This window comes from Sebastes umbrosus, chromosome 11 (genome assembly GCF_015220745.1).
Source record: "Sebastes umbrosus isolate fSebUmb1 chromosome 11, fSebUmb1.pri, whole genome shotgun sequence".
Lineage (NCBI taxonomy): Eukaryota > Metazoa > Chordata > Actinopteri > Perciformes > Sebastidae > Sebastes > Sebastes umbrosus.
In genome coordinates, this window is record NC_051279.1 from 23,662,892 (window position 1) to 23,686,853 (window position 23,962).

Below are 23,962 nucleotides of genomic sequence, written 5' to 3' on the forward strand. Positions count from 1 at the left end.
TCCCACTATTCTTCTCTCTTGAGAATTGTTGGAAGTTTATTTTCTGTTGAGTCATAGTCAGTTGTACTTGTCCTGTAATTTCTGTTGAAGAGATCCTGAAAGCACATCTGCTGGATGTCTGTTGCCAACAGGTCATTAAAACAAGAACCTTCACAGTGATCTTAGATAGTTGTCTTGCTTTACACATGGTAGTATAATAACAGCCGTAATAGCCCACATAGGGGCTTAGCTCTCTGATTTAGATAATTCCAGAATCACCAGTGGGGCTCAAAGCCCTTTAGAGGCCATCCTCACCTAACCCCGCTGTTATCTGTAATTGGGTACCAGTGAGGTACGGATGATTCACACAGCCAGCCGATTCACACAGCTGACCTTTGAGATGGCCTGGATCGCTGTCAGTGTCTTGTCTAACAGATGTCAGCTAATAGAGCAGCACCACCTCCACCCCCACCAGCCACAAAGAAGTAATAATTTACATCTTGCATCACATGTAACTTATGAGGATTACAAAATTGTACTTCTTGCTGATGTTTTTGGGTTGTCTAGTGCAACTATTTTTTAATTGACAGACTCACAAAGAGAGCATGGATGGGTAGTTGAATGGATTTTCAATAAAATATGAGGATGCTTGAAGGTTATTTAAAGTGACATTATAAAATATTGCATACAATATATGTGCCGCTGAAAGCCCTTTTTATAATGCAGCGAACAAAGGGCCCCGGTCCATCTTCTTGTGCCTGCTTTCAGTCATTTAGTGTACGTGAACACTGTGCTCTGAACACTATTCTGTATAGCACAAAGTTCAGACTGTTTTGTCAGACTTTCTATGGAAAATAAACAGTCATGAACTAAGCCAGGCTTGTAAATGTAATGCCTTTTAATTTGGAGAAAATAACTTTCAGTGTTTGGAAATGTGCAGAGAGGAGATAATAAATCCAGTGGACAGCGAGAGCGACGTCTGTCCCAAATACAGTGAATAGATGTGAAAATAAACCCAGCCAGCAGACCTCCCATGCACGTAGCCTCTGCCCCTGATGTTTGCTTTTGTCAAATATAAAAGGAGAGACAGGCACATTCACAGTGATTAATACATTCATCTGGTATATATTTAGAAAAGCACGAGTGTTTGAACGTACAAATCAGATTCTGTTTTCTCAGTAGGGGCATTGTATACATCTGTTATTGGTTATTCTTATTGGTTGTTCATTGTTTTGTAGATGTTATGAAACGGTTATTGAACTGTGCTGATGAGTAATCATTGTCTTATTATTCAGGATGGAACAGCAGGAAGCGTCATGTTTTTACCGTTAGCAAAAGGAAACCGTGATAGCACTGACGCTGCTGGTAGAATTGGAAGATAAAGGCTCTGTTCAGACCTGGCATTAACATGCGTCTTAGTTGATATGACCTCAAGCCTCAAGTGGACAGCTCTAAAGATGTCTGTTTACACCTGGCATTAGAATGCGTCTCCACATGCGTCTTGAGTGACCACTTGTGATCCAATCTCACTTTCCTGCTCTATATGCAAATAAACTTGTAGTAAGCTTATGATACACCAGACCTTTCTAGCTAATATTACAGGAATGTCAGTAATGATATCCTACATATTCATGAATTCGGATCAATTTTATTTATGACAAATATAAGGTCATTGTCTACCGAAGGTCCCCGGGGACCTCCGTGCCACCGACACCACCGCCTTTGCAAGACAACAGTAGGGTACAGAGCTTCAGAGCCGGGGATGAGAGCGGGCGGGCGGGTGTCAGCTCTGTGCAGAGCACCGGAACAAAAACACCGACACATCACAGACAGTATGATAATAATGCACTTTGTGTGCCTAGGCTGATATATATATATATATATATATATATATATATATATATATATATATACAACTGTAGTTCATTAAAATACATTTTATCTGTACTTGACTACACATATATATATATATATATATATATATATATATATATATATATATATATATATATATATGTATATATATATACATATATATATATGTATATATATATATATATATATATATATGTATATATATATACATATATATATATATATATATATGTGTAGTCAAGTACAGATAAAATGTATTTTAATGAAATACAGTTGTATCGACAGGATAGAGTAGTTCACAGAAGCCATTTCCATGCCGCGAGGCTGTGGAAGGTACTCATAACTATACATGTATGTGTAGACTAAATAGATTTACAGTGTAAAAAAAAAGATTCACTGATATATAAATCGTTTAATGCAGTTTACACATACCCTGGTTGTCTACTGGCAGTTGACTGATAGGAGTACATAAACTACATAAACAATTCCCATAAACTATCGTGAGCTGAAAATACACGACGGGGGCAGTTTTATACTTGAGCTTTTTTTACGCTGAGTATTAGTACTGAAATAAACTGTTTGTTCTTTGTGCAAAAAGGTCACCGGCTTATTCTCCTGGTGCTGTAATGTAAATCTGTTGGGCACATTTACGTAGAGAGAGAGAGAGAGAGAGAGAGAGAGAGAGAGAGAGAGAATTGCCAGTGGTCAGTGTGACAAGAAGGTCACCATTATGCTGGAAAGAAAGACAGAGACTGCAAGTGAAAGGGAAATTGGTGAGAATGAGACAAGGCAGGGAAACGAGAGAGAGGATGGGGCTGAGTATGAAAGAGGCTGGAGGAGCAGGAGAAAATGTTCTTTTTTAAGATGCGATGGGAGAGAACCATTAAATTGTCCATTTGTTTTAAATTGCAAAATAATGTTCTCAAGGATATTAGGGCTCCTGTGTCTTTATACATTCACCTGTCATCACTGGGCCACCTCCTATCATAAGAGTTGCTCTAATGGAGCTTCCTGTGTAGTGCTGCCATCAGAGATGCATGAAATGTGAATGAAAGTGAAGCACTGTTTTGAAATGAAAAACAGAATAGACTGCACTTCTCACAGATCACAATTTGCACTCTGGGTATAGTGAAGAGCTTTGTTTGGAGTAAGCATTTATCCTTTGTGTCATATTTAACACAACAATTTGTTGTTTTGTATTCTCTGCTGTAAGGGTGGGATATTGACTGAAAAAAAGGGGACAGTGGAAGTGATGAGTTTCACACATGCAGGGGGCGATACGCTTGCTGTTATCTTTATAATTGTCCTTGGATGTCACAGCTCTTTCTATTTATCTGTTCCTGGTAAACCACAGAATACAATACAGCATGACTTATTTGTAAGCGTCACGTACAGTATGTGCCATGGATACGTCATAGATTTCTCCTTTTATCTGTTGAATGAAGAGTTAGGCATCACAATTGTGTATGCAAGACTGAAAGCACAGTATACTGCAATGCCTGTGACCCTGTGAGATTGTAATGCTATGCACACAGCGGAAAGCAAAATTGTTGAATGGATGAAAAATGGAGACGTCTTTGCTAATATTCTAGTTCCTCAAAACTAGTGGGGGAGAAAATGTTGGCCTGGGGATGATGTTGAAGAAAAAACCCAAGTCAGCAAAATGAGTGATCTCCCCCTGTTAAATTTTGGTCTCAGGACATATTGGGCTGAGCTAACCTGTCCAATACATGGTGCACAAATGAGCGAGTGAGCAAGGAAATATGTATAAGAGAGTATATTTATGTAATGTAGTTGTGTATAATTCTGTGTTGTGTGTAAACTTAATAACGTTAACAGGTTAGCATGTAAAAGCTGAGATAGTACCAAATGTGGAGATATCATTGTCTTGCTAAAGAGAACTACAAAGGTACCTTTGTTTCTATGGAGTGCCATTTCATTCAATATCATATAAATGAATAAATTAGGGCTGTCAAAGTTAATGCAATACTAATGCATTAAGCAAATAAATTTTAACGCCACTTATTTCTTTCGGAGGTAGTAGCAGGCTTAGTTTTAAAGCTAGAGTGAAGATACTGGCATCATATGAAACTACAAAACCTAAGGAATCCATGTCCATGTCATACTAACGTTGCGAAGGAGGCTAAATAATGCTCCAAACGTGCGCTAAATTTTGGCAAGGAAAAACTGTCATGGCCATTTTCAAAGGGGTCCCTTGACCTTTGACCTCAAGATATGTGAATGAAAATGGGTTCTATGGGTACCCACGAGTCTCCCCTTTACAGACATGCCCATTTTATGATAATCACATGCAGTTTGGGGCAAGTCATAGTCAAGTCAGCACACTGACACACTGACAGCTGTTGTTGCCTGTTGGGCTGCCATGTTATGATTTGAGCATATTATTTATGCTAAATGCAGTACCTGTGAGGGTTTCTGAACAATATTTGTCATTGTTTTGTGTTGTTAATTGATTTCCAATGATAATTCTATACATACCTTTGCATAAAGCTAGCATATTTGCCCACTCCCATGTTCAGAAGAGTATTAAATACTTGATAAATATCCTTTTAAAGTACATTTTGAACAAATAAAAAAATGTGCAATTAATTTGTGATTAATCATGGACAATCATGCGATTAATTGTTGATGAAATATTTTTATCGATTGACAGCCCTAGAATGAATAAATATGACTATGAAATAAATAGATGTGGCTATAAAATAAATCCTGAAATAAATAAATAAATGAGGCAATAAATATATAAATAAATGTAAACATGAATATTTAAATGAGTCAGTATAGTTCAATAAATAAATATTTTTATTTAAAAAAAAGTTACTATTATTTTCAGTTTCAAGGGACTTTTATTTCATAAGTCCACATTTATTTATTTCAGGGGACACATATATATATATCTAGATATATATATATATATATCTATATCTATATAGATATAGATATATATCGTGACAGCCCTACTCTAAATACTCTTTACTAAACTGAGTTTGGATGTATTAACAAAGATGTAGTACAGTGGGTCAAGAAATGTTAGCTACTCATTAGGAAAACTACTTATTACAATAAATACCGGGTGGGTACGTTTTTTTTTTTTTCATAATAACACTGAGAAACAGACAGGCCTCTTTGTGTACGATGAACCTGAATGGAAAGTCTGTTTTTATATATATATATATATAGACAAGAGGTGCCGACACATCATTAGGCAGTGAAGCTGATGCGGAGAATACATGACACTATTTTTACACAATAAACAACTGAGCAGGGGTAGCATAGAGGTCACACACATCTAATTCCCCTATCTTACCATTGTACTGTATTTCTCTATCTCTGAGGTGCCATGGAAACGGTTTCCTTTAAATAACTGATTCACAAGAAAATGAATTGAGCTGTGTTATATATGAATTCCACATTGCCCTTAAATACAGTGTGCAGTGCTGGATGTTGACATCACAGCAGGATCTCAGTTGCCGTGGCCTAGTGGCCTTAAGGAAAAGCTTTTGTCCTATTTCTGACTTAAGAGGTTTTACTTAAGCCTTGGTTCCATGTCATACAATCTCATTGCCTCCCAAGGACTTAAAATGCCTAAAGCATTGTACAGTTTTCATATTGAAACATGAGAAAAAGGCTATTTCATGACTTGATCCTTGATCCTAAGGTGTGTAATTGTCTTTTAACTGTGGCAACAGGATAAAATGGCTTTTCTGGTACTGCCATTATTCAATAATGTACAATAGGTAACACACCAACAGATGGAAATGTTGAATGTATGCTTTTTCAAATAAATGCAGGATTATTTGTCACCCATTAATATGTTTTACTTGAAGATGATTTTTGTCTGATATTTATCTAATACCAGCTTTGTCTCTGCTCTCTTCCCGTACAGATTTTGGCCAATATTATCATTTTCCTGTGTGGCAACATGGCGGGGGCGTACCACAAGCATCTGATGGAGCTGGCACTTAAACAGACTTATCAGGACACCTGCAACTGCATCAAGTCCCCAATTAAACTGGAGTTTGAGAAGAGACAACAGGTAAAGTGGTCAATAAGTCTTAATGACCAGCGAGCCGGTGAAAGTCAGGCAGACAGTGAGTGATTGAGTACATCTAGTCGTGATGATGGCGTTGATTACAGTAATGATGGAAGTGATGGGGAATGAAAATGTATAAAAAATGAGGAATGGATTATGTCAGATGAATGAGAGTGTGGCAGTAATGATGATGATGATGATGATGATGATGGCAATGTCGGTGTAAGGCAACAAATGAGAGAGTAGATAAATTAAAACATTATGGCACACCCAGGACTTGGAGATTGATATTTAATCCAGAGCAAAATAACTGATTTTGTTTTTTCATGGAACAATCCTCACTGCAACTTCATTCATCTTAAAGTAAATTTTTAGTGGTCGTAGTGGTGTTAAACATTCCCTCTGCAGGCATTTACCATTTATCTTCTTGCTGTGCTTGCAGAATTTTACCTAAAATTTGTGAGTCATCAGATCCATTAGTCTCTGCATATAGCTGTCAGTGCTCGATTGCTGTGTGGTTTAGGAGGAGAAGGACTCCACAGAGGTTTCTTGTCAGGACACAGGAGTTGTGTTTTACCGAATGTGGTAATTGTTAATGACCTCAGTTAGTGTGATGATTATGTTGAGTCCCTGGAGCCTCCTGCATGTGTTCAATTCTCTGTAGTAAAAGCTCTTTAGCGTCCTGTGGCTGCTGGCTGAAGTCTTTGCAGTTGATTAACAAGGTATAAGAACATCTGCAACTACATTTTAAACTGCAGTAAATGAGTCTATGAACATCCAATCCTCGTCATTTTTTTTGGATGATAGTGATTGGATATTGATACAGCTTTAGGCAGTTATATGTGATGCATCCATTACATCGTTTTCAGAGTTACATTGTTTAACGTAAGGGGACCCTACAGCATTTGTTAAATGTGCCGTTAGTCACATACAATATCTCAAATACCAGAGATAAGATTTACGTGAAACCTATGATAGTGAGTGACTTCATTCGTTACTTGACTATTTTCTTTTTTCCTACTGCACACAATTAAGAGTAATTGTAATTGAGTAACTTTATTGATCTAATTGAGTAATTTTGTTATTTTGTTATTGTCTCACTGAATCGGTCTTTCCACATAAATATTTGTTGGATTGCTTTTTAAAAGAGATTTCTTCGCCACATCATTTTTAAACCCCTTTGAAATTCTAAAAGCTTGTTTGGATGCTGTTTGTGTGCAGATGCCATCATTTGCCAATAATACTTTCTTCTATTCGTGATATGTAGCCATCCAGCAACGTTGTATGTACAGTATGCCTTTATGCTTTTCTCCACGTGCTGTGTGTAAAGTCGGAACAGGTTAGTACAATGAATGCAGGTGAACACAGGTGGTGGTGCTGCTGCTTACGAGCAGCATGGCTTCCTGCGAGAAACTAGCAAGGTGTTGATTAAAGCTTACTACTGTGTGAGCCTGGGATGTAGCTATCTCTTTACCACAGCTGCTATAGTTGAAGCTCTTGGGTTCAGTCAGATGTGGGTGAATCCAGCTGTTGTTGTGAAAGACCAGGCTTGGGGTGGAGCTGGTTGTCCCTATGGTGAATCCAGCTTGTGTTGCTACAACTGCCATGAGTGGCGCTGAAAATGCCTTCGGGTGGAGCATTTTGCAGTAGCCCTGGAGTGCTACTGCTGCCTGCGACAGATGGTAGTAACTGTGCATTTTCTCTCGGGTGCTCATAATATATGCTGTTTGCTGCATGCTTTTATCCAAAGTGCCCTGCAGTACAGTGAGTGCATACATTTTTGGTGTGAGTTGTCCAAGGGGGGACTATGTGAATTCATAAACCCGAAGCCCTGGCAGCGTTTGTTAGCAGCCACCATGGACCTCTCCTTCACGTACAGTAGAACCCTGTGAGCCTCAGCAGCGGTGCAGGGAGCTGATCAATGGTGCAGAAAACTTGTTGGAGTTGGAGTTGACTTTGGCTTAATTAAGTGTTTTCTCCAATCTTGAACTTCTCCCCCTAAGAGGAGTTTTATTTGCTAATTACTGGGCAGATTGGCTTAAAGTAATACCAACAGTATAGCCTCAGAGAAAAACAGAGAGAGATGGTTAAGCTACCACTAAATAAAACCAAAGTTGTGAGGTGAGTAACAGTTGAGCATGTCTTCAGGTGGCTGTCAGTAAAATAATGTGCACTGTAAGAGTTTTTTTTCTACGTTGATCATTAATTTGAGTTACAGGAAGTCAACCTGACACGATGAAGTGCCCAATTAACCTTCACACTTGAAGCTTTCATGGAGGCTGGCCACATAATGGTGTCAACTTTTTGTCTCCCGTCATCAAAGATTGATGCTTCAGAATTAAATTAGGACTGAATTTAATTAAATAACAATTTGCTGAAAATGTAAAACCTTTTCAGTGACAAGTCAAGGTCCCTGGGGATTATACTTTGATTACATAAATATCCAAACTTTGGATCTTAAAGCTTTTTTGTTACAAAAGTTAAAGCTTAGTTCTTTGCATTTACATTACTTCTAATCACACTTATGTTGCGTCATGCCACTGACAAACAGTGAGTGATTCTTCGGGGCAATGAAGCAGTGAATCTCTGCGAGAAAATACTCTAAGGGAAAACGAATGAGCTTTTGTGCGTCTTTTTGCATTGTTGGATTGTTATTACACTGTTGTGTGATTACAACACAGAGATGATTTCTTATATGAAACTTCCTGACCATCCCTGTACTACTTCTTCTTCTCTCTTTGTGTTGCTGCCATTAGGAGCGTCTCCTGTTGTCTCTGCTGCCAGCACACATTGCCCGTGTGATGAAAGCTGAGATCATCCAGAGACTGAAGGGCCCAAACTTTGGCCAGATTGAGAACACAAACAATTTTCACAACCTCTATGTCCAGAGACACACTAATGTCAGGCATGTATTATTTATTTGGATTACAACTTATATGACGAAGCAGTACTGTACTGAACTACTGTAGACACATATGTGACACATACTGTGTTTAAGAGTACACATTTACAAATAGTGCAGCCCAAATGTGGTTTTGTGGTTTTAAATAAAACTACAGGTTTTCCTGGGAAACATATAAAACCATTAAATAATAGTGTATTGATTTTTTTCCCCCACATCTCTAGTATACTGTATGCTGATATAGTGGGATTCACACGGCTGGCCAGTGACTGCTCACCTGGAGAGCTGGTGCACATGCTGAATGAGCTGTTTGGCAAATTTGATCAAATTGCCAAGGTAAACATTTCATTATTGGACTTTGTCACTAATTAACACATCCAAACAACACTTTTGCTTCTTCACTGGGGGCTAAACGATACATCTCTAAAACATCCTACACCATGTGAAGGGTAAAATCCACCCTTTACACTGTCGTAAACCAGCTTTTGGTGATGTACCTTGCATTTATGGTCACGTTTTATTGCTTCATGATGAATTTGTCTTATTCCTGAAAATACCTGGTCAAGTACAGATGATGTAAGTCCACATTGATATATTTGCAGTGCAGATTTGTATTTGTAATAATAATAATTAATTCTGCAAATATCTTGACAAAAAAACATAATTTTTTTCAATCTTAACTATAACTGGTTAACATACTGTTATCAGGTTTTGATAGCAGCTTCTCAAAATCAAAGAGCTTATTTCTGTTCAGTCATACATGGACAGACTGATCATAGACAATATAGAGACTTCTATTTTCCTCACTCACAAAACACAGTGTGGCTAATGTATAGGGCATGTTGGATGTAAAAAATCTGAGGGTGGATTTTTATTATGTGATTAAATTAAAAAGCTGCCTTTACTCTCCGTCAATGGGACCTTTATCTGACCCTGTGTGTCTGAGCCTGTGTTCCACCTTTTTTTTATATGCAGGAAAATGAATGTATGCGGATCAAAATCCTTGGCGACTGTTACTACTGTGTGTCTGGCCTGCCGGAGTCTCTGCCGAACCATGCTAAGAACTGTGTGAAAATGGGTCTGGACATGTGTGAGGCCATCAAGTAAGTGCTAGTTATATAACAGTGCTGCTAAAGAATGATTTCTGAAGATGCTTGCTTCTCTTTTACTGTACAGTATGTCTTAGTTAATCATACAAACATCCCCCAACTCTAAAGTACTAATGTTGGGTAGACCTTTGGTGTCAGTGATGTTAAAATACAATAAAATATCTGACTAGAAATTAAAATGGATGTAAATAAATGACAAAAAAACTAAAAAAGCACAGCAGTGGCTGAAAACTGAATGCAGAAATGAAATACAAAAAAAAAATTGCCTCATGCTGATTCTTGTGTCTGTTAACTCAGCTACGGCCTGAAGACTCTCAAGAGTCTCATTACACTTCTGGAAATTTTAGGTACTACTTTTGACTACCTGCATTTTAAAGATTGTGCGGATATGCCTTCAAACACAGTGCTTTTTGAACTACATGTATTGAAACATTCCCACTCGTAATGATGATAAGTACTTGCTAACCATTAGCTCAGATGTAGAGACTTTTTCTTGATTGCCAATTTAGCTGCGTCAAATGTGTGGTGGTAAGTATGAGATTCTATCTCACCTCTAGGCATCAGTGTGAGACAATGGGGAGGGGGCTGCGACAGAATTAATGGAGAGAGAAAGACCTCAAATGACAGAGATTAAGTGAGAAAAAAAGTCGGCACCATAAAGGTCACAGAGAGAGGCATTTCTTCTCTTAGGTATATGGTATGGGTGATGATCTTCTGGTACTCACCATTAGTAACACTTTGTTTTTGGTGCATGACAGGAAAGTGCGAGATGCCACTGGGGTTGACATCAACATGCGTGTCGGCGTGCATTCTGGGAATGTCCTGTGTGGTGTGATTGGACTTCAGAAATGGCAATATGATGTTTGGTCACATGATGTCACGCTGGCCAATCATATGGAAGCAGGAGGTGTACCAGGGTGAGTGAACTGGAAGTAAGACAGAAGCACTTGTTCACATTTGCATTAGGGGCTGCACGGTTAATCAAATAGCGATCAAAATGTTGGCTTCCCACAATTAAATGAAGATGATCGACTGCAATATTGACATTTAAAATGTGTGCTCCACTCATAGAAAACTCAGCTGCATATCAAATTCAAATCAATTGCTTCCCAAACTAACAGCCAGCTACCAGTGGGTGATCGAGATGTTTTGGCTTCACTTTTGGGGAGCTGTGATGCCGTTGTGCACGCACCGTACATTGGCAGCCTATGAAAAAAACTTTTCTGAATGTTGTGGCTGCAGTCCAAAGTAGAAGAGTAATAACAGAGAGCAGACGGGCAAAACAAAGATGCTCTGAATTCAGGTGAAGAAGAACCTTATTTTAAGTCTTATGTTGATGTAAAAGTTTGTTTATTTAAATGTGAAATTGCAAAAAATATTTTTTCCCATCTCAATATTGATTAAATTAGTAGTGATTAGCATTTTGACTATGATCGTGCAGCCCTAATTTGCATAAGGTAACATTGCGTAATATTGTGGTGCAATTTTCAGATATTCTTTGTGATACCTTTCCTTTATTACACTTTATCTGCATCAGTTGTGTCTGGTTGGTTACTGTCGATGTTTGCTGAAAGATCCTAGAAGAATACCAGATCCACTCTTAATATTCATAAAAAGCCATTAATTGATAGATCTCTTCATTTCCAGGCGAGTCCACATCACCTCAGAGACACTGGAGCACCTGAATGATTCCTATAAGGTGGAAGATGGTGATGGGCAAGAAAGAGACCCATACCTGAAGTTACATGGAGTCATCACTCATCTGGTCATCAACCCAAAGGTGCCGTATCACATCCATCACATTCGGTGAAATGAATATCGGACATTGAATAAAATGCAATAAAATGACAGTATTTCCATGTTTGTTTCAGGTGGAGCGTCGGAGCCCACAGCATCATTACCGCTCCAGACACACTGTAGATGGAGCGAAGATGAGAGCCTCCGTCAGGATGACCCGCTACCTGGAGTCCTGGGGAGCAGCCAAGCCCTTCGCCAACCTGCACCACAGAGACAGCATGACTAACGAGAACGGGAAGATCAACACTGCCGTGTGTAATTTTTTTTGCTACACCTATGTTGAGATTTAGGTGATGAGGAAGTTCAGCTGTAGCTTGTAACCCATCTCTCTCCTCTTGTTCCGTGTCTAGGATGTGCCAATGGGGCAGTATCACTTCCAGAGGAGATCAGAAAGGCAAGCTGCTCATTTTACAGCTCCGGCACAATTTTCTTTGGCAGGATTATCCTCATCCCTTAACAGTACAGAGACAGACGACAAGATGTTTAATAAGACTAGACTTCTGCTAGAGGCTTTGATGTGTGTGACTAATATTATGTGAACCTGAAGAAGATATCCTGTCTCTGTTTCTTCTCGTTATCCATTAAAGAACGAAGTCTCAGAAGAAACGGTTTGAGGAGGAACTTAACGAGAGAATGATCAGGACCTTTGATGGGATAAATTCCCAAAAGTAAGGGGTCATTTAAAAAAAAAAAAAAAAAAACTAATATTGACAAAAAAGCTAAGTTTATGAACATTCTGAACAAATACATCTTCATGTTTTTTTGTATAAACACATCTAATTTACTTTTAACAGTGCCTGTATTCTCATTTTTTATCTGGTCTATAATAATTATGTCTTTATGCTTCTAGACAGTGGCTCAAGTCCGAGGACATCCAAAGGATATCGTTATTCTTTCACAACAAATCCTTGGAGAAGGAGGTACAGTAAGAGGCAGTACAACTAAATTGTCATCATCCACCCCTCAGTGGTTTTATCGGAGTTGTTGTTCCAAAGAGAATTGCAACACATACAGTTACTGCTTGTTCCTTTACCTACACTTAACTTGAAAGCCTGAAATCTTGTAAATTACAGGGAGACTTGAGGTATCTGAGTGCACAGTTGAGACGCTTTTGAAGTAGCGTTGATATCAGCTTTAAAAGCCTTTTGTTGAAACTTGACCTTCTTTCTATCCTTTTAGTACAGAGCAACAACTTTGCCGGCCTTCAAATACTACGTCACCTGCGCCTGTTTGATCTTCTTCTGCATTTTTATTGTGCAGATTCTCGTCCTTCCAAAGTACGTGTGCTTTATTTCAAAGTATTAAAGAGATTAAAATTACTGTTCACACAATGTTTTACTCTGTCAGTGTGGAAAAGAGTATATTTATCATTATGCAATATATTTAACTTCTAAACTACACTTTGCTTATGTTTCTGTGCCTTGATAAGTCATTTGGAGCTAAGGGAAGTGCTAATGACATTTTACATAATGACATTAAACTTTCAGTGAACTAATCTTGATGATGTTTTTTTTTAGGACACCTGTCTTGGGGATATCCTTTGGAATGGCTTTTCTTATCCTTTCCTTGATCCTCTTCATATGTTTTATTGGACACTTCCTGGTGAGTAAATCTGTTTACTACCACCAACATTGTTTTAATAATGCCCTTTTTTTTTAGTGTTCTTTACTGTAAGTGCCCTTTTATATTAAAAACTGTATTTAACCAGGATGTGCCTGCTCTCTAATGGTACACTTCTGTGCTTAATGTTTGTCCTAATGTCATACCAAAGGCACATGAGTGGTCCGAGTGGTCCAAGTGCCCCCTCTGGTCAGCTTAACGGTCCATTAAGTGCCCTTGTTGTTGTTGGCCTAAGTACCCCCTCAGGTTAACACAAATGCCACTCTGCTGTGACCTTGGGGCAAAAATTAATCCTGACCCTGTGCATGAAACAGGTGCTCTTCATCTTTGTGCCGGAGTCATTTGTTTCCCCACGTAGTAAACACAGCAGTCTCAACTGGATCTTGTAATTCTTGGATTTACAGCATACTTAATGTGTTTGCATTGTAAATAATTTAGCAAAGGCTGAATTCATTTTTAGGTGGTCTATGATACATTTAATGAGGGTTGAATAGTTCTGACAAAGGAATTGCTAACGATTCTCTTACACCTTTTGAAATAGAAGTCTGTAGAAATTGCCACTGCGGCTGTATCTAGTAGCCACTGGGGCTTCAAATGCTACTTCATCTCTCTTCTGTAATACTCACTGTCTAAAAATAAATAAAAGACCAGAAAAAGGAAAGCGAATGAGGGGGGAAAAGAAAGAACAAACATGGCTGTTAAAACATTAAAGGTGCAATACAATTCCACAAGCCACAGGGAGGCCTATATAACCCATTGCACCCAATGCTTGATCTTTAGTTCTTTACAAGTGAGAATCTGCTGCTTGGCTCTGAACTGTGCTCCCCGTGGAAGTTGCCCAAGGCTAAAAAACAACACACAACACGCGATAGCTGATGTTGAGAAGCCTCCCGCTGGCTTTTTTTTAACTTTATTTGGCATTGCTGAGTCTTTGCTTTAGTTCATGCCGTCATTGTCGACTATTACTACTACTACTACTGTGGAATATGCAGACACCCATCACAGCTTGTTCTAGGGCTCCTTTGTAATAAACCAGAGTCAGTTCATGGATCCTTTGTGAATAGGAACATTAGACAACATAATCAATATGCATGTATTTTCCTTGGCACAGTGTTGCAGCAGAGTGTCTTTCAGTTTCAGGAGCACATTCAGTTCCTTTGTCCCAGCCTCATGTCACAACAGATCAACAATGAAATGATTCCTTAATGTCCAATATGGCAGTTTAAAACATTGAAAAATGTCTCTTTTTTTTATTAAATTTCAAAATCAGTCATAGGGTCCTGTTGGATTTGATGATTATAGGCTGAAGATGGTACGATTTAAAATCCAAATGATTCTTATTCATACATGTTTTTCTCTCCTCATATAACTTTGGATGGCATTTGAAAATCAGTCCGTGTGACCAGCCAGTCAGCCTAATTTTCACAGTTGCAGCAAAACAACACCAACGTGCTTCACTATGAATGTACTTTACTTAGTTTTTCCATTAACAATCGCAAAGCGAGGTATTGACCTACATAGCATTTCTTCGAGAAACCTTGTTACTGTTTAGCAGGGAATGATTATGGGTACTTTAGAAAGGTCAAAATGTGCCTATTTGATGAACTGACTTGCATATTCTGCTGATTCTGTGTAACTTGAAATGTTCTACTTAAATCACCCCAAGCAGATTCTCTTACTTTGTCTTTTAATTCCCATTCACATGTTTTATTTAAGTTATTATGATTTGAACTGCTGGACCAGTGGTGAAAATTGTGTGCAAATGCCTTGTTTTCAAAACAAAATGTGCCCCATTAGCTCTATATTTCCAGTAATCCTGCTGGTACATAATACAGTCTGCCATTCGTACTTTATTGTATTGTAATGCATATCCCTGAGCTATTCAAATGTCACATCCACTCAGCCCCAGCGATGCACAGATATTGCTCTGAGATGACCGAGCAAATGATTTGGGCTTCCACTGTCATTGTCTCGCAATGAAACACATTCAGCTGAAGGCAGCGCTGCAAAGAGGAAAAGTAATTGACTGTAACAGGGCCTATAGCCAGCATTTGCTGAAGCATGGGAAGATTTCATTTATGCACCAATGATAACTCAGTAATAAACATTATATAAATATATTAAAATCATAATGCTATATAGTGTGTTGCCTGGCAGGTAATATTGCTGGGTTGAAATGAAAAGCATGATTGCACAGTGTGTACTGCTCTTAAATACATACACACTTTGCCCTCAGTTATAATGATTTGATTAGTGAAGCAGGAGGTGGAAGTTAGTTAACAACCCTTCAGCTTTGCTTTGGTTCTAATGAGAGTTAGAAAAGTATTGTTGCAGTCAAACTGAATGATTTGTTGGAAGCTGTACATACTAGGGTTGGGTGATATATTCAAATATTTCAACCGGCTATCGTCAACCAGCGATTGCTGATATATTCAAGCAGGTGTGCCTTTGCGCGTCGCATACTCCCCCTCCACCACCGCCGTAGATTCAGCTGGGAGATCAGCTGTTCTAGCAAAGGAGCATCATAAAATACACTTCATTCAAACCCGACAGAAACAAAATAAAACTCACCAAAACCGTCTAGGTTAGTCTTTCCAACAATCACGAACTCTGGTTTGGTTGAAATAAACCCTTATTTTATATGAAATATGCTGGCTCTACACGTTGTTTTCCCCGGCTGTATCGCTCTGCCCGCTGAGCAGCGGAAGAACAGCTCTCGTTCTTTGGAGGCAGACCATTAAATTATCAAAATAAAATGACAAACATCACCCAAACAATTGCCAAAAAAATACCCAGCTGGCGTAGTACTCGGCCAATCACCGATAGCCAATATATTAGTCCAATCGCCCAACCCTAATCTATACGGTTTGCTTACATAATACATGATGGAATCACTTGTAGTGATCATTTTGTTGCGCTGTTGTTGCATGTAGTTTGACATATATTGCAGCGTGCATCATTAAGTTGATAGGACCCCTCTTTTCATAATTGTGTGCCTCTTGAACTTGTGCATTGGCACTGCTGAGGCAATTTAGAGTTAATCACTGTGTGAGCTTGTTACAGCATATATTGTTTCATTTATTTCCCAGTAATTATCCTTACTCAACAGAAATAATTAATTTCTTATTGCACATGACTGCTCATACGCCACACTTATTTTAATTAGTCCACTTGTGCCTGTGTTCCTTGGCGCATCTTCTGTGTGTGTTTGAATGTGTCCGCAACCTTTTAATATCTCATCTCCCGAGTCCTCTTTTGTACTTGGACTCATACATTCTTGTGTTTGTGTGCTGTTGTGTGTACGTGTCCCTTCAGCACTGCAGTAAAAGCGCCTCCAGTTCTTGGATGTGGCTGCTGAGGTCATCTGTCATTATAGCCAACAAGCCATGGCCCCGCATCACTCTCACCATGACAACCACAGCTCTAATACTCATAATGGCAGTCTTCAACATGGTAAGCTTTTATATGCAGGTACTGCAGTAAGGGAGGGGTAACACCAATTAGGCTTCACTGAGGAATAAAGTATCACAACCTCTCAGATGACACCCCCTTATTAGTAACTGCAGGGTAATTAGAAGGAATGCAATGCAACATGTTGTCACACATGTAAAATAAATAAATTGGCCTCTAGTAAACAAATAGGAACCAGGGATGTTTAGATTTTTTTTGCAAAATCATATTCATCAAACAAATTTAAATTAATACTGCTGTCTTACTGAGAACTAAAAACAACTCAAATCGTTTTTGCAACAGTAAAAAATAATGCGATGCCACAGCAGTAAATATGTCTGTCATGATGGTTGGAGGCTGCGGATGCACTATCATTTTAATGTAGTACTTATCTCTATGTTTTCAGTTTCTTTTGTTTATTATGCCTCGAAACTAAATGGATATTTCACCACATAATCAACTACAGAAAAATATCTTCTTTGTTTTCTTTTGCCAAGCAATATATCATTTGGCTTTTTCAAATATAAACATTATGGTTTCTCTGCATAATAGTGCCTACACCATTTGCATGTAGTGATAAGGGAATATTGCATATAAAAAATGTATTGTTATTTTACTCTTCTCCATCAATTTATCCGATTTCAGGTTTTAGTTCAAAATGAAAGGGCTCGGATAAAGGTGAAATAGTAGCCTGAGGCTTGTGGGAAAGGTGCGTGATAAAGCACGGTGTCAGGACCCTGGTTTAGACCTTCACACAAATCGATTCCAGAGATTATAATCTTGTTTTGCGCCTGACGTGGGTCAGTAGCTCAGGGCGGATGAGCCAAATTAACTTGGCTTTGCTCAGTGTGGCAGCCAATCCTCATCTTATCCTGCAGGTTCACTTTAGAGGACCTTATTGAATGGTTGTCACTATTGGCCTCTTATCTAACAAGACTCTATTTTCCTGCTGCACGTACAATGTAGACGAGTGCAAGGCAGGCAGACAGGGAAAGTGTGTTTGTAATTTGCATGTGAATTGTGTGGGGTTTTTTAGATAGAAAAGCTTTTTCTTTTTAGCACAGACTAAAAATATAATAAACCCTTAATTTCTGTTGACCTTGTGTTCTCTTTCTAGTTCTTTCTCGAGGACAATTTGTTGCCTCCTGTTCCTGTTTACAATTCATCCAATGAAACACTGTTTTACCCTAATGGACAACTAATCGCCTTCACAGGCAAAAACAATTTCTACCTTCCCGTAAGTGAAGATCGTCATTCTCTATAAATTCATTATTATCTTTGATAACTTGACTAAATCAACCAATCTGACTCTCTTCTCTCTCTGTCCAGTATTTAATCTACAGTTGCATACTGGGCCTCATCTCTTGCTCTGTGTTCCTGAGGATAAACTACGAGCTGAAGATGATTATCATGTTGACAGCTGTGGTGGTTTACAACGTCATTATTCTACAAACACATGCCTCTCTGCTGGATGAATATAGCAGATTTTTGTACAAGACTGAAAGCCTGGACAGGTAGGTGCACCGTGACAAACCGATACTGTTCAAGAGAGCGTCAGAGAAGGTAGAGTGGAGAGAGTGGGTGAAGAGAGAGTATTGAGGTGGCCTGAGTAGAGAAACTGAAGTCATGTTGAGACAATGGCCATCTGCTATTAAACCTGTGGGATTCTGAGTAAATGGAAAGCCATGATATGAAGAGAAAGAAGGTCCACCTCAAGGTCTTCTTCCGGTTGGTCAAGTCAAGAATAGCTCTAAATGGAGGCACCTCGGGGGGATCCTTTGCAGGTGCCAGAACCACTTAAACTGGCTTCTCTCAATGCCAATAGTTTCTCCACAACCTTATTTCTTTTTCTTTCTACCACTTTTACTCAAAGCCTCTATGGACGGGGGTGGAAACTAGAGAAAGCCTGCAGCATACATCAGCAACCTATTGATCACTTGGTGCATCTGAATGCTTACTAGCTTCGGGTGCTTTTAACTTCTGTGTTCAAGCTTTTTCCTGTAGTATTGATCTAGAGTGGGCAGTGTAGAAGGTGTTGTGCTACAGTAGAACAAGTAGGTGTTAATGTTCAGGGCTCTGGATTGTGGCATGTGAATAAACATGAAAGGAGATAAAGATAAGTAACATTTACCATCATAGATGGAAGACTATTGATTTACACCATAGCATATTATACATCACACTTCTGTTAAACTGTTGCTCCTCTTTTGCATTTGATTAGTGGGGAGACTCCCAATCTGACTACAATCTGAATTTACATCCATCAGTTATATTAAAGGTGCTAAACATTGCACCCTTAAAGATTAGTGGTGTCGCTTTTAGTAACAGCACATCATGACAATATCTAGTAACACCTGATTAAAAGCAAACCATTCATAATTACATAAATGCAACTAGTCTGATCTCTCTCTGCGCTGAGGTCCAATCACGTTGCATCATGTGAGTGTTTTCCCTACAGCTTTGGTGGAAAGCGAGAGCACTTGTTTTCTATAAGGTCAATGTGAAATGTCAGGGTCATGTCAGTCTGCACTGAATGATGATAAGGTTTGTGTAGCTGAAATAATTGAGTTACAAAATGCAAGTCATGTACAAGTCTCCATTAGGATTCACATTTAACAATAGTATGGCTGTTTCTAGGAAATTGCACTGCAGATTTATTATAACGTTGGTAAGTAGCTATTTCGGGTAAAGAGAAACCACAGTACAGTACTCCTTGGTGAATGAACTGAAATCAACAACCTTCATATTTTAAAGTCAAGTTGAAATTGCATATTTTTGTCTGCTACAGCATACATATTTGTTCTCTGTTCTCTTTTGACAAAAAAAATCAGAAACCAAAAAGGGAGACATTTATATTTTTTGGTTTTATTATGGCGCCCCCTAGTTTTGCATTCATTTGATGGAATACCGCTCTGCTATCCGTCTAGATGGATACCTTATTTTGATACAGCCAATCAATTCTTGCATAAAGCAGTGACGTCAAGGTTCTGTCATAGGCAGAGCAATAGACTATATAAAGATGGGTGACGCGTCTCTACGTCCTCCCTATGTACACAAAGGAAGACAAAATATCCTGAATACAGGCGCTGCCATCATGCGCTGGTGATGTCATTTAGAGCCAGAGTTTGTGCGGTAGTGAGTCTGCTATAAAAAAAAAAAAAAAATGTTTAATTGTAGATTTAAATGATATAATGGGTGCTTTGTTAATCTCTTTTTAACATCACCTCTTATAGTGTGTTTAGGGCTTTGAGTGTGTGTAACTCATGTACAGATTAGTACGTTTGCATGCACAGGACAATACATAGACACAATAGCTTTAGCTTGGTCGGTAGCCCTATTCTGCCGTGGACAGGTGTCCTATTTTTATGGTCATAATGGTTGAAACTCGAGAGCTTGAAGTGTATTCATAGTGCCGTATCTTCGCAGATGGTGAACTCTATCTCGTTGATTATTGCCTCTTGAAATCTGTTTCTCGTGAACGCCCCCCGTCCAGGAAGCTCAGTCACTGGAATGCAAATAGTAAACAAGCTCTTGTCACAGCAAAGCAGAAGTGACAGTCTTAACCGAGTGACAGCTTGGAATAAAACGGTCTGCTAACCAATCATGTGACACATGTCACAGGCTACTGATTGTAATCTGAATTTTTAATTAACTGTTCTTACTCTCATCTCCCTGTCTTTTACTGTTTCACCCTCACTTTTTGGCTTTTATCTTTTGTCACTTTTCACTTTTTAATCTCTGTCTTTATCTTCTTGCCTTCACTCTCTTTCTCCACGCACAAACACATCTTCTCTTTTTTTTTTCTTTCTGCCCTTCAAGACCAGGAGTTCTCAAAGACCTGAAGACTATGGGCTCTATCTCCCTCTTTATCTTCTTCATCACTCTGCTTGTGCTTGCCAGACAGGTAAGTCCACATTTTAATAGTTTGAATGATGTTATCGTCTGTCTTCTGCACATTCTCACCTTCACAGCTCTGAAAGAATTTAGTTTTCAGCTTTGCTCTTACATCATCATTGCTACTCTTTATTTTTGTCACTGTGTATTTGCTCTTTTTATTACCTACTGTACCTTTCAAAGGTTTTTATTTCCTCCCATTTTCTCACTATTTCTATATATTACACTTGTGAGAAGCTCATACTATAACTTTTACATACCGGTCACATCCCTCCTGTTGAGGGATTCCACAATATCATGATCTCTTTAACCCTTTAATAGTCTCCCACGCGTGAACATAATTGAGTTTGATGTACGGCTCGGCTATGCGAGAAGCAGTGCAGCTGGGGATCGCACCCGGGTCAGTGGGGTCATTGGCGAGTGCTCTGTGTTACTAGAGCTAGCTGATGAAACTACTGTTTATAACTCTCTCTCTCTATACTGTATGCACCTTTATTACCTCGGAGCTTGGAGGAAAAATAGCTACTATGCACAGCTCATAAACTCAATAAAGTAGAGACGATAAAGCTTTCCGGCTGCTGTGCCGCACTGTACAAGAGAGGCATCATGAGACCAGTTTGTCTGGCCTCCCTTCAGCCACTCTGGGTTAATGATGAATGAAGTTACACAGGTGGACTTTGAGATTTACTAGCCAGGAGATGCAGGGAACAGAGACAGGTCATTTTGTGTACTGTGCTTTGTAGTCCAGCTATTTTGGGGTTGTGCTACACTGCAGGATATTTACTGCACTTGACTTTGATCCAAGACTTGGGCACTGCTGTTCTCTGGAGCTACAGTCCAGTCTTGGCTACTAACATCAACTGCATGTATTTAAAGTAACAGTAATGAACCCACTGTAAGACTCTTTACATTTTGATTGCTCCAAGCTAGTGGTGACATACAGTAAATAACACAGTACATGTAGGCAGCGTGTGACTCTGTGCACATGTGAATGTGTATACTTCATTTGTATGGTTTGGAATAGACTTGAATGCAGGCTGAAATCCCAGCACTGTGTCAGTGTGAGAGAAAACACGGGCAGAGTAATATTTCTGTTTCGTATCACAGCTTATCATTGAATGGGATGCGGCTGACCCCCTGGGCTCTACAGTGGACTGAAATAACAGCACGGCTGCTACACTTTTTCAATCCCCGTGGGGTCTGAACTGTTTCCCCAAAAAGCATACTGACTAAATGAGTGGATATACAGGTGTAAGCAAAAGCACCACCTTTTGCTAGATGCATCCTGTGCCACTGCTAAACTGAAACCCACGAATAAATTGGATATTTCAAGTGTGCCAACATCACAGGGACACTTGTTTGGCATCACACATTCAACGTATTGCTACTATGTATGCATCATTTAGTGTGATTGGTTGCGTTCCACAACTGTTGACACATCTTGAATTCACATTGGGAACTTCTGTTTCTGCGAACGCTTAAGGCTTCTGTCTCACAAAATGGGATGATAGTGCTGCTTGATTTTGATATAGAGCCACGCATCTAGGCATGAATATTAGGCAGATTGAGTTTGAGCAGACAAAACACTGATGTCCTCAGCTCAATGAAAAGGCGCCAGAGCAACCGTCTGTACAGCAAAAATAACAGATGCCATTTATTAATATCTGCTCAGTCTCGCACACATTGCTCTGATGCATACACGCACTCTGTCTTTGTACTTCCGCCCTTTCCTTTTCTCTGCGACTGTAACAAGTTATTGTATTTCTAATATCGAATCACTTTCTCTGCTTGATCATTTTCCCATCAGATCATCGTACAAACATGTTGCTCCTTGGTTGATGCATCCTCTTAATGAAATCAGATGAAAGCGTGTACTGCTCAGGAACAGGCTTAAATAGAGTCATCACCATAGAGCACCTGAGCCGTGAGCACTTCATCCAATATGGAAGAAAATTAAATGTCGCGTTACAAATTATACCGACAATATTCTCACTAGAGGAAGTCATTCCTTACCTGTGCTGAAACATTTTACCCCGTCTTTCCTCTTAAACTTCATTGAAACATCTTGTTGATGTAGTGCTCATCTCTAATCATGTAGCTTTTTTCATTTGTGATTTCACCAAAACCGCATAAATCACCGTGTTTCTGTCTGTCTTGGCGGAAGTTGTGTGAGTTTTTTTGCAAATGTGACAAATTTGTAGCCCGTTCTTTTCAGTGTTACATTTTTCTTTTCTGTCTTTAAGCCTTGTAGCTGTTTCTATTTTTCTCTGTGACTTGATGGAAGCAAGCTGTACAGCTGTACCTTCAGTCTCTTCACCTCTGTGTCCTCTTGTAACAGAATGAATATTACTGTAGGTTAGACTTTCTGTGGAAGAACAAGTTCAAGAAGGAGTGCGAGGAAATTGAAACGATGGAGAACCTCAACCGGGTTTTGTTGGAGAACGTCCTGCCCGCGCACGTCGCAGAACATTTCCTGGCACGCAACTGGAAGAATGAGGTAGGCCGTTATTATGTTTCCATTTCATCATGTAAATCGTGTTTGGACAAACGGCTGCAGGACAGATGTATTGTGGTCTTGCAGTACCAGTGGCTGTATGCCAAGATCCATTATATTCATTCACTGCATTGCAAAAAAACGCTTACCAATAGATCTGAAATATGTACATATTTTATTTCTTTGTGCTAATTATGTTGATTTTTTTAATCCACTCAAAAACCAGTATGGGTATTATAAGACATGCATTTTTTATATTTAGGCAGTGAGATTTATAATTCATGAGTTTATGCAGAAAATGGGAGGCATCCAGAACCAGAGTGTGCAATAGAGAATTGAAGTTGTAAAAAGTTAAAGTAAATTAAGTCATTGGCTGTTTTCCAGGTAGTTCATTATTTAAACTTTTTAAATTGAACTGGCACTTACAATGTAGTCTTAGAATGATTCATTACCTATAACGATGACAAAACATTTTGGGAGACGGAGGTGGATTTGCTGACTTGCTTCTGAAACTGTCTCATTCATCATTTCTGAATCCTGTTCTATCCCCTGAGTGCTTCTCACAGAGTGAACTGTGAAAAGTTAAGTTTTACATCTTAGGAAGTTTAGAGGACGTGATACCCTGGAGGTCATGGGAGTTTTAATAGGAATGATGATTCTGCTGCAGAAATTCTGAATGAAGAGTCAGCAAATGACTCTATTGAACAGGATCCAGGAGCAAGTCTGTTATTTGAGTGATTTGCCTTCTTCCATTTTTCTGATTTGTCACTTGTGTTGTGTCTGCCTCT

General features: G+C 39.0%; 1 protein-coding gene across 4 annotated transcripts in view; it reads left to right on the forward strand.

Moving 5' to 3' along the window:
• adcy2a (adenylate cyclase 2a) overlaps positions 1–23,962 on the forward strand; it is a 65,774-nt gene that overhangs the window by 36,540 nt on the left and 5,272 nt on the right. For 3 of the 4 annotated variants that reach the window (XM_037784870.1, XM_037784871.1, XM_037784873.1), the window contains 17 exons: positions 5,762–5,911; positions 8,665–8,813; positions 9,035–9,146; positions 9,786–9,913; positions 10,678–10,836; positions 11,567–11,699; positions 11,791–11,967; positions 12,067–12,110; positions 12,304–12,384; positions 12,567–12,636; positions 12,896–12,993; positions 13,234–13,318; positions 16,652–16,789; positions 17,904–18,023; positions 18,116–18,300; positions 20,606–20,690; positions 23,019–23,177. In XM_037784870.1, the coding sequence (XP_037640798.1) occupies positions 5,762–5,911; positions 8,665–8,813; positions 9,035–9,146; positions 9,786–9,913; positions 10,678–10,836; positions 11,567–11,699; positions 11,791–11,967; positions 12,067–12,110; positions 12,304–12,384; positions 12,567–12,636; positions 12,896–12,993; positions 13,234–13,318; positions 16,652–16,789; positions 17,904–18,023; positions 18,116–18,300; positions 20,606–20,690; positions 23,019–23,177 (2,073 nt within the window). The remainder of the gene's footprint in view (positions 1–5,761; positions 5,912–8,664; positions 8,814–9,034; positions 9,147–9,785; positions 9,914–10,677; positions 10,837–11,566; positions 11,700–11,790; positions 11,968–12,066; positions 12,111–12,303; positions 12,385–12,566; positions 12,637–12,895; positions 12,994–13,233; positions 13,319–16,651; positions 16,790–17,903; positions 18,024–18,115; positions 18,301–20,605; positions 20,691–23,018; positions 23,178–23,962) is intronic. The other variant, XM_037784872.1, reaches the window with a different exon arrangement.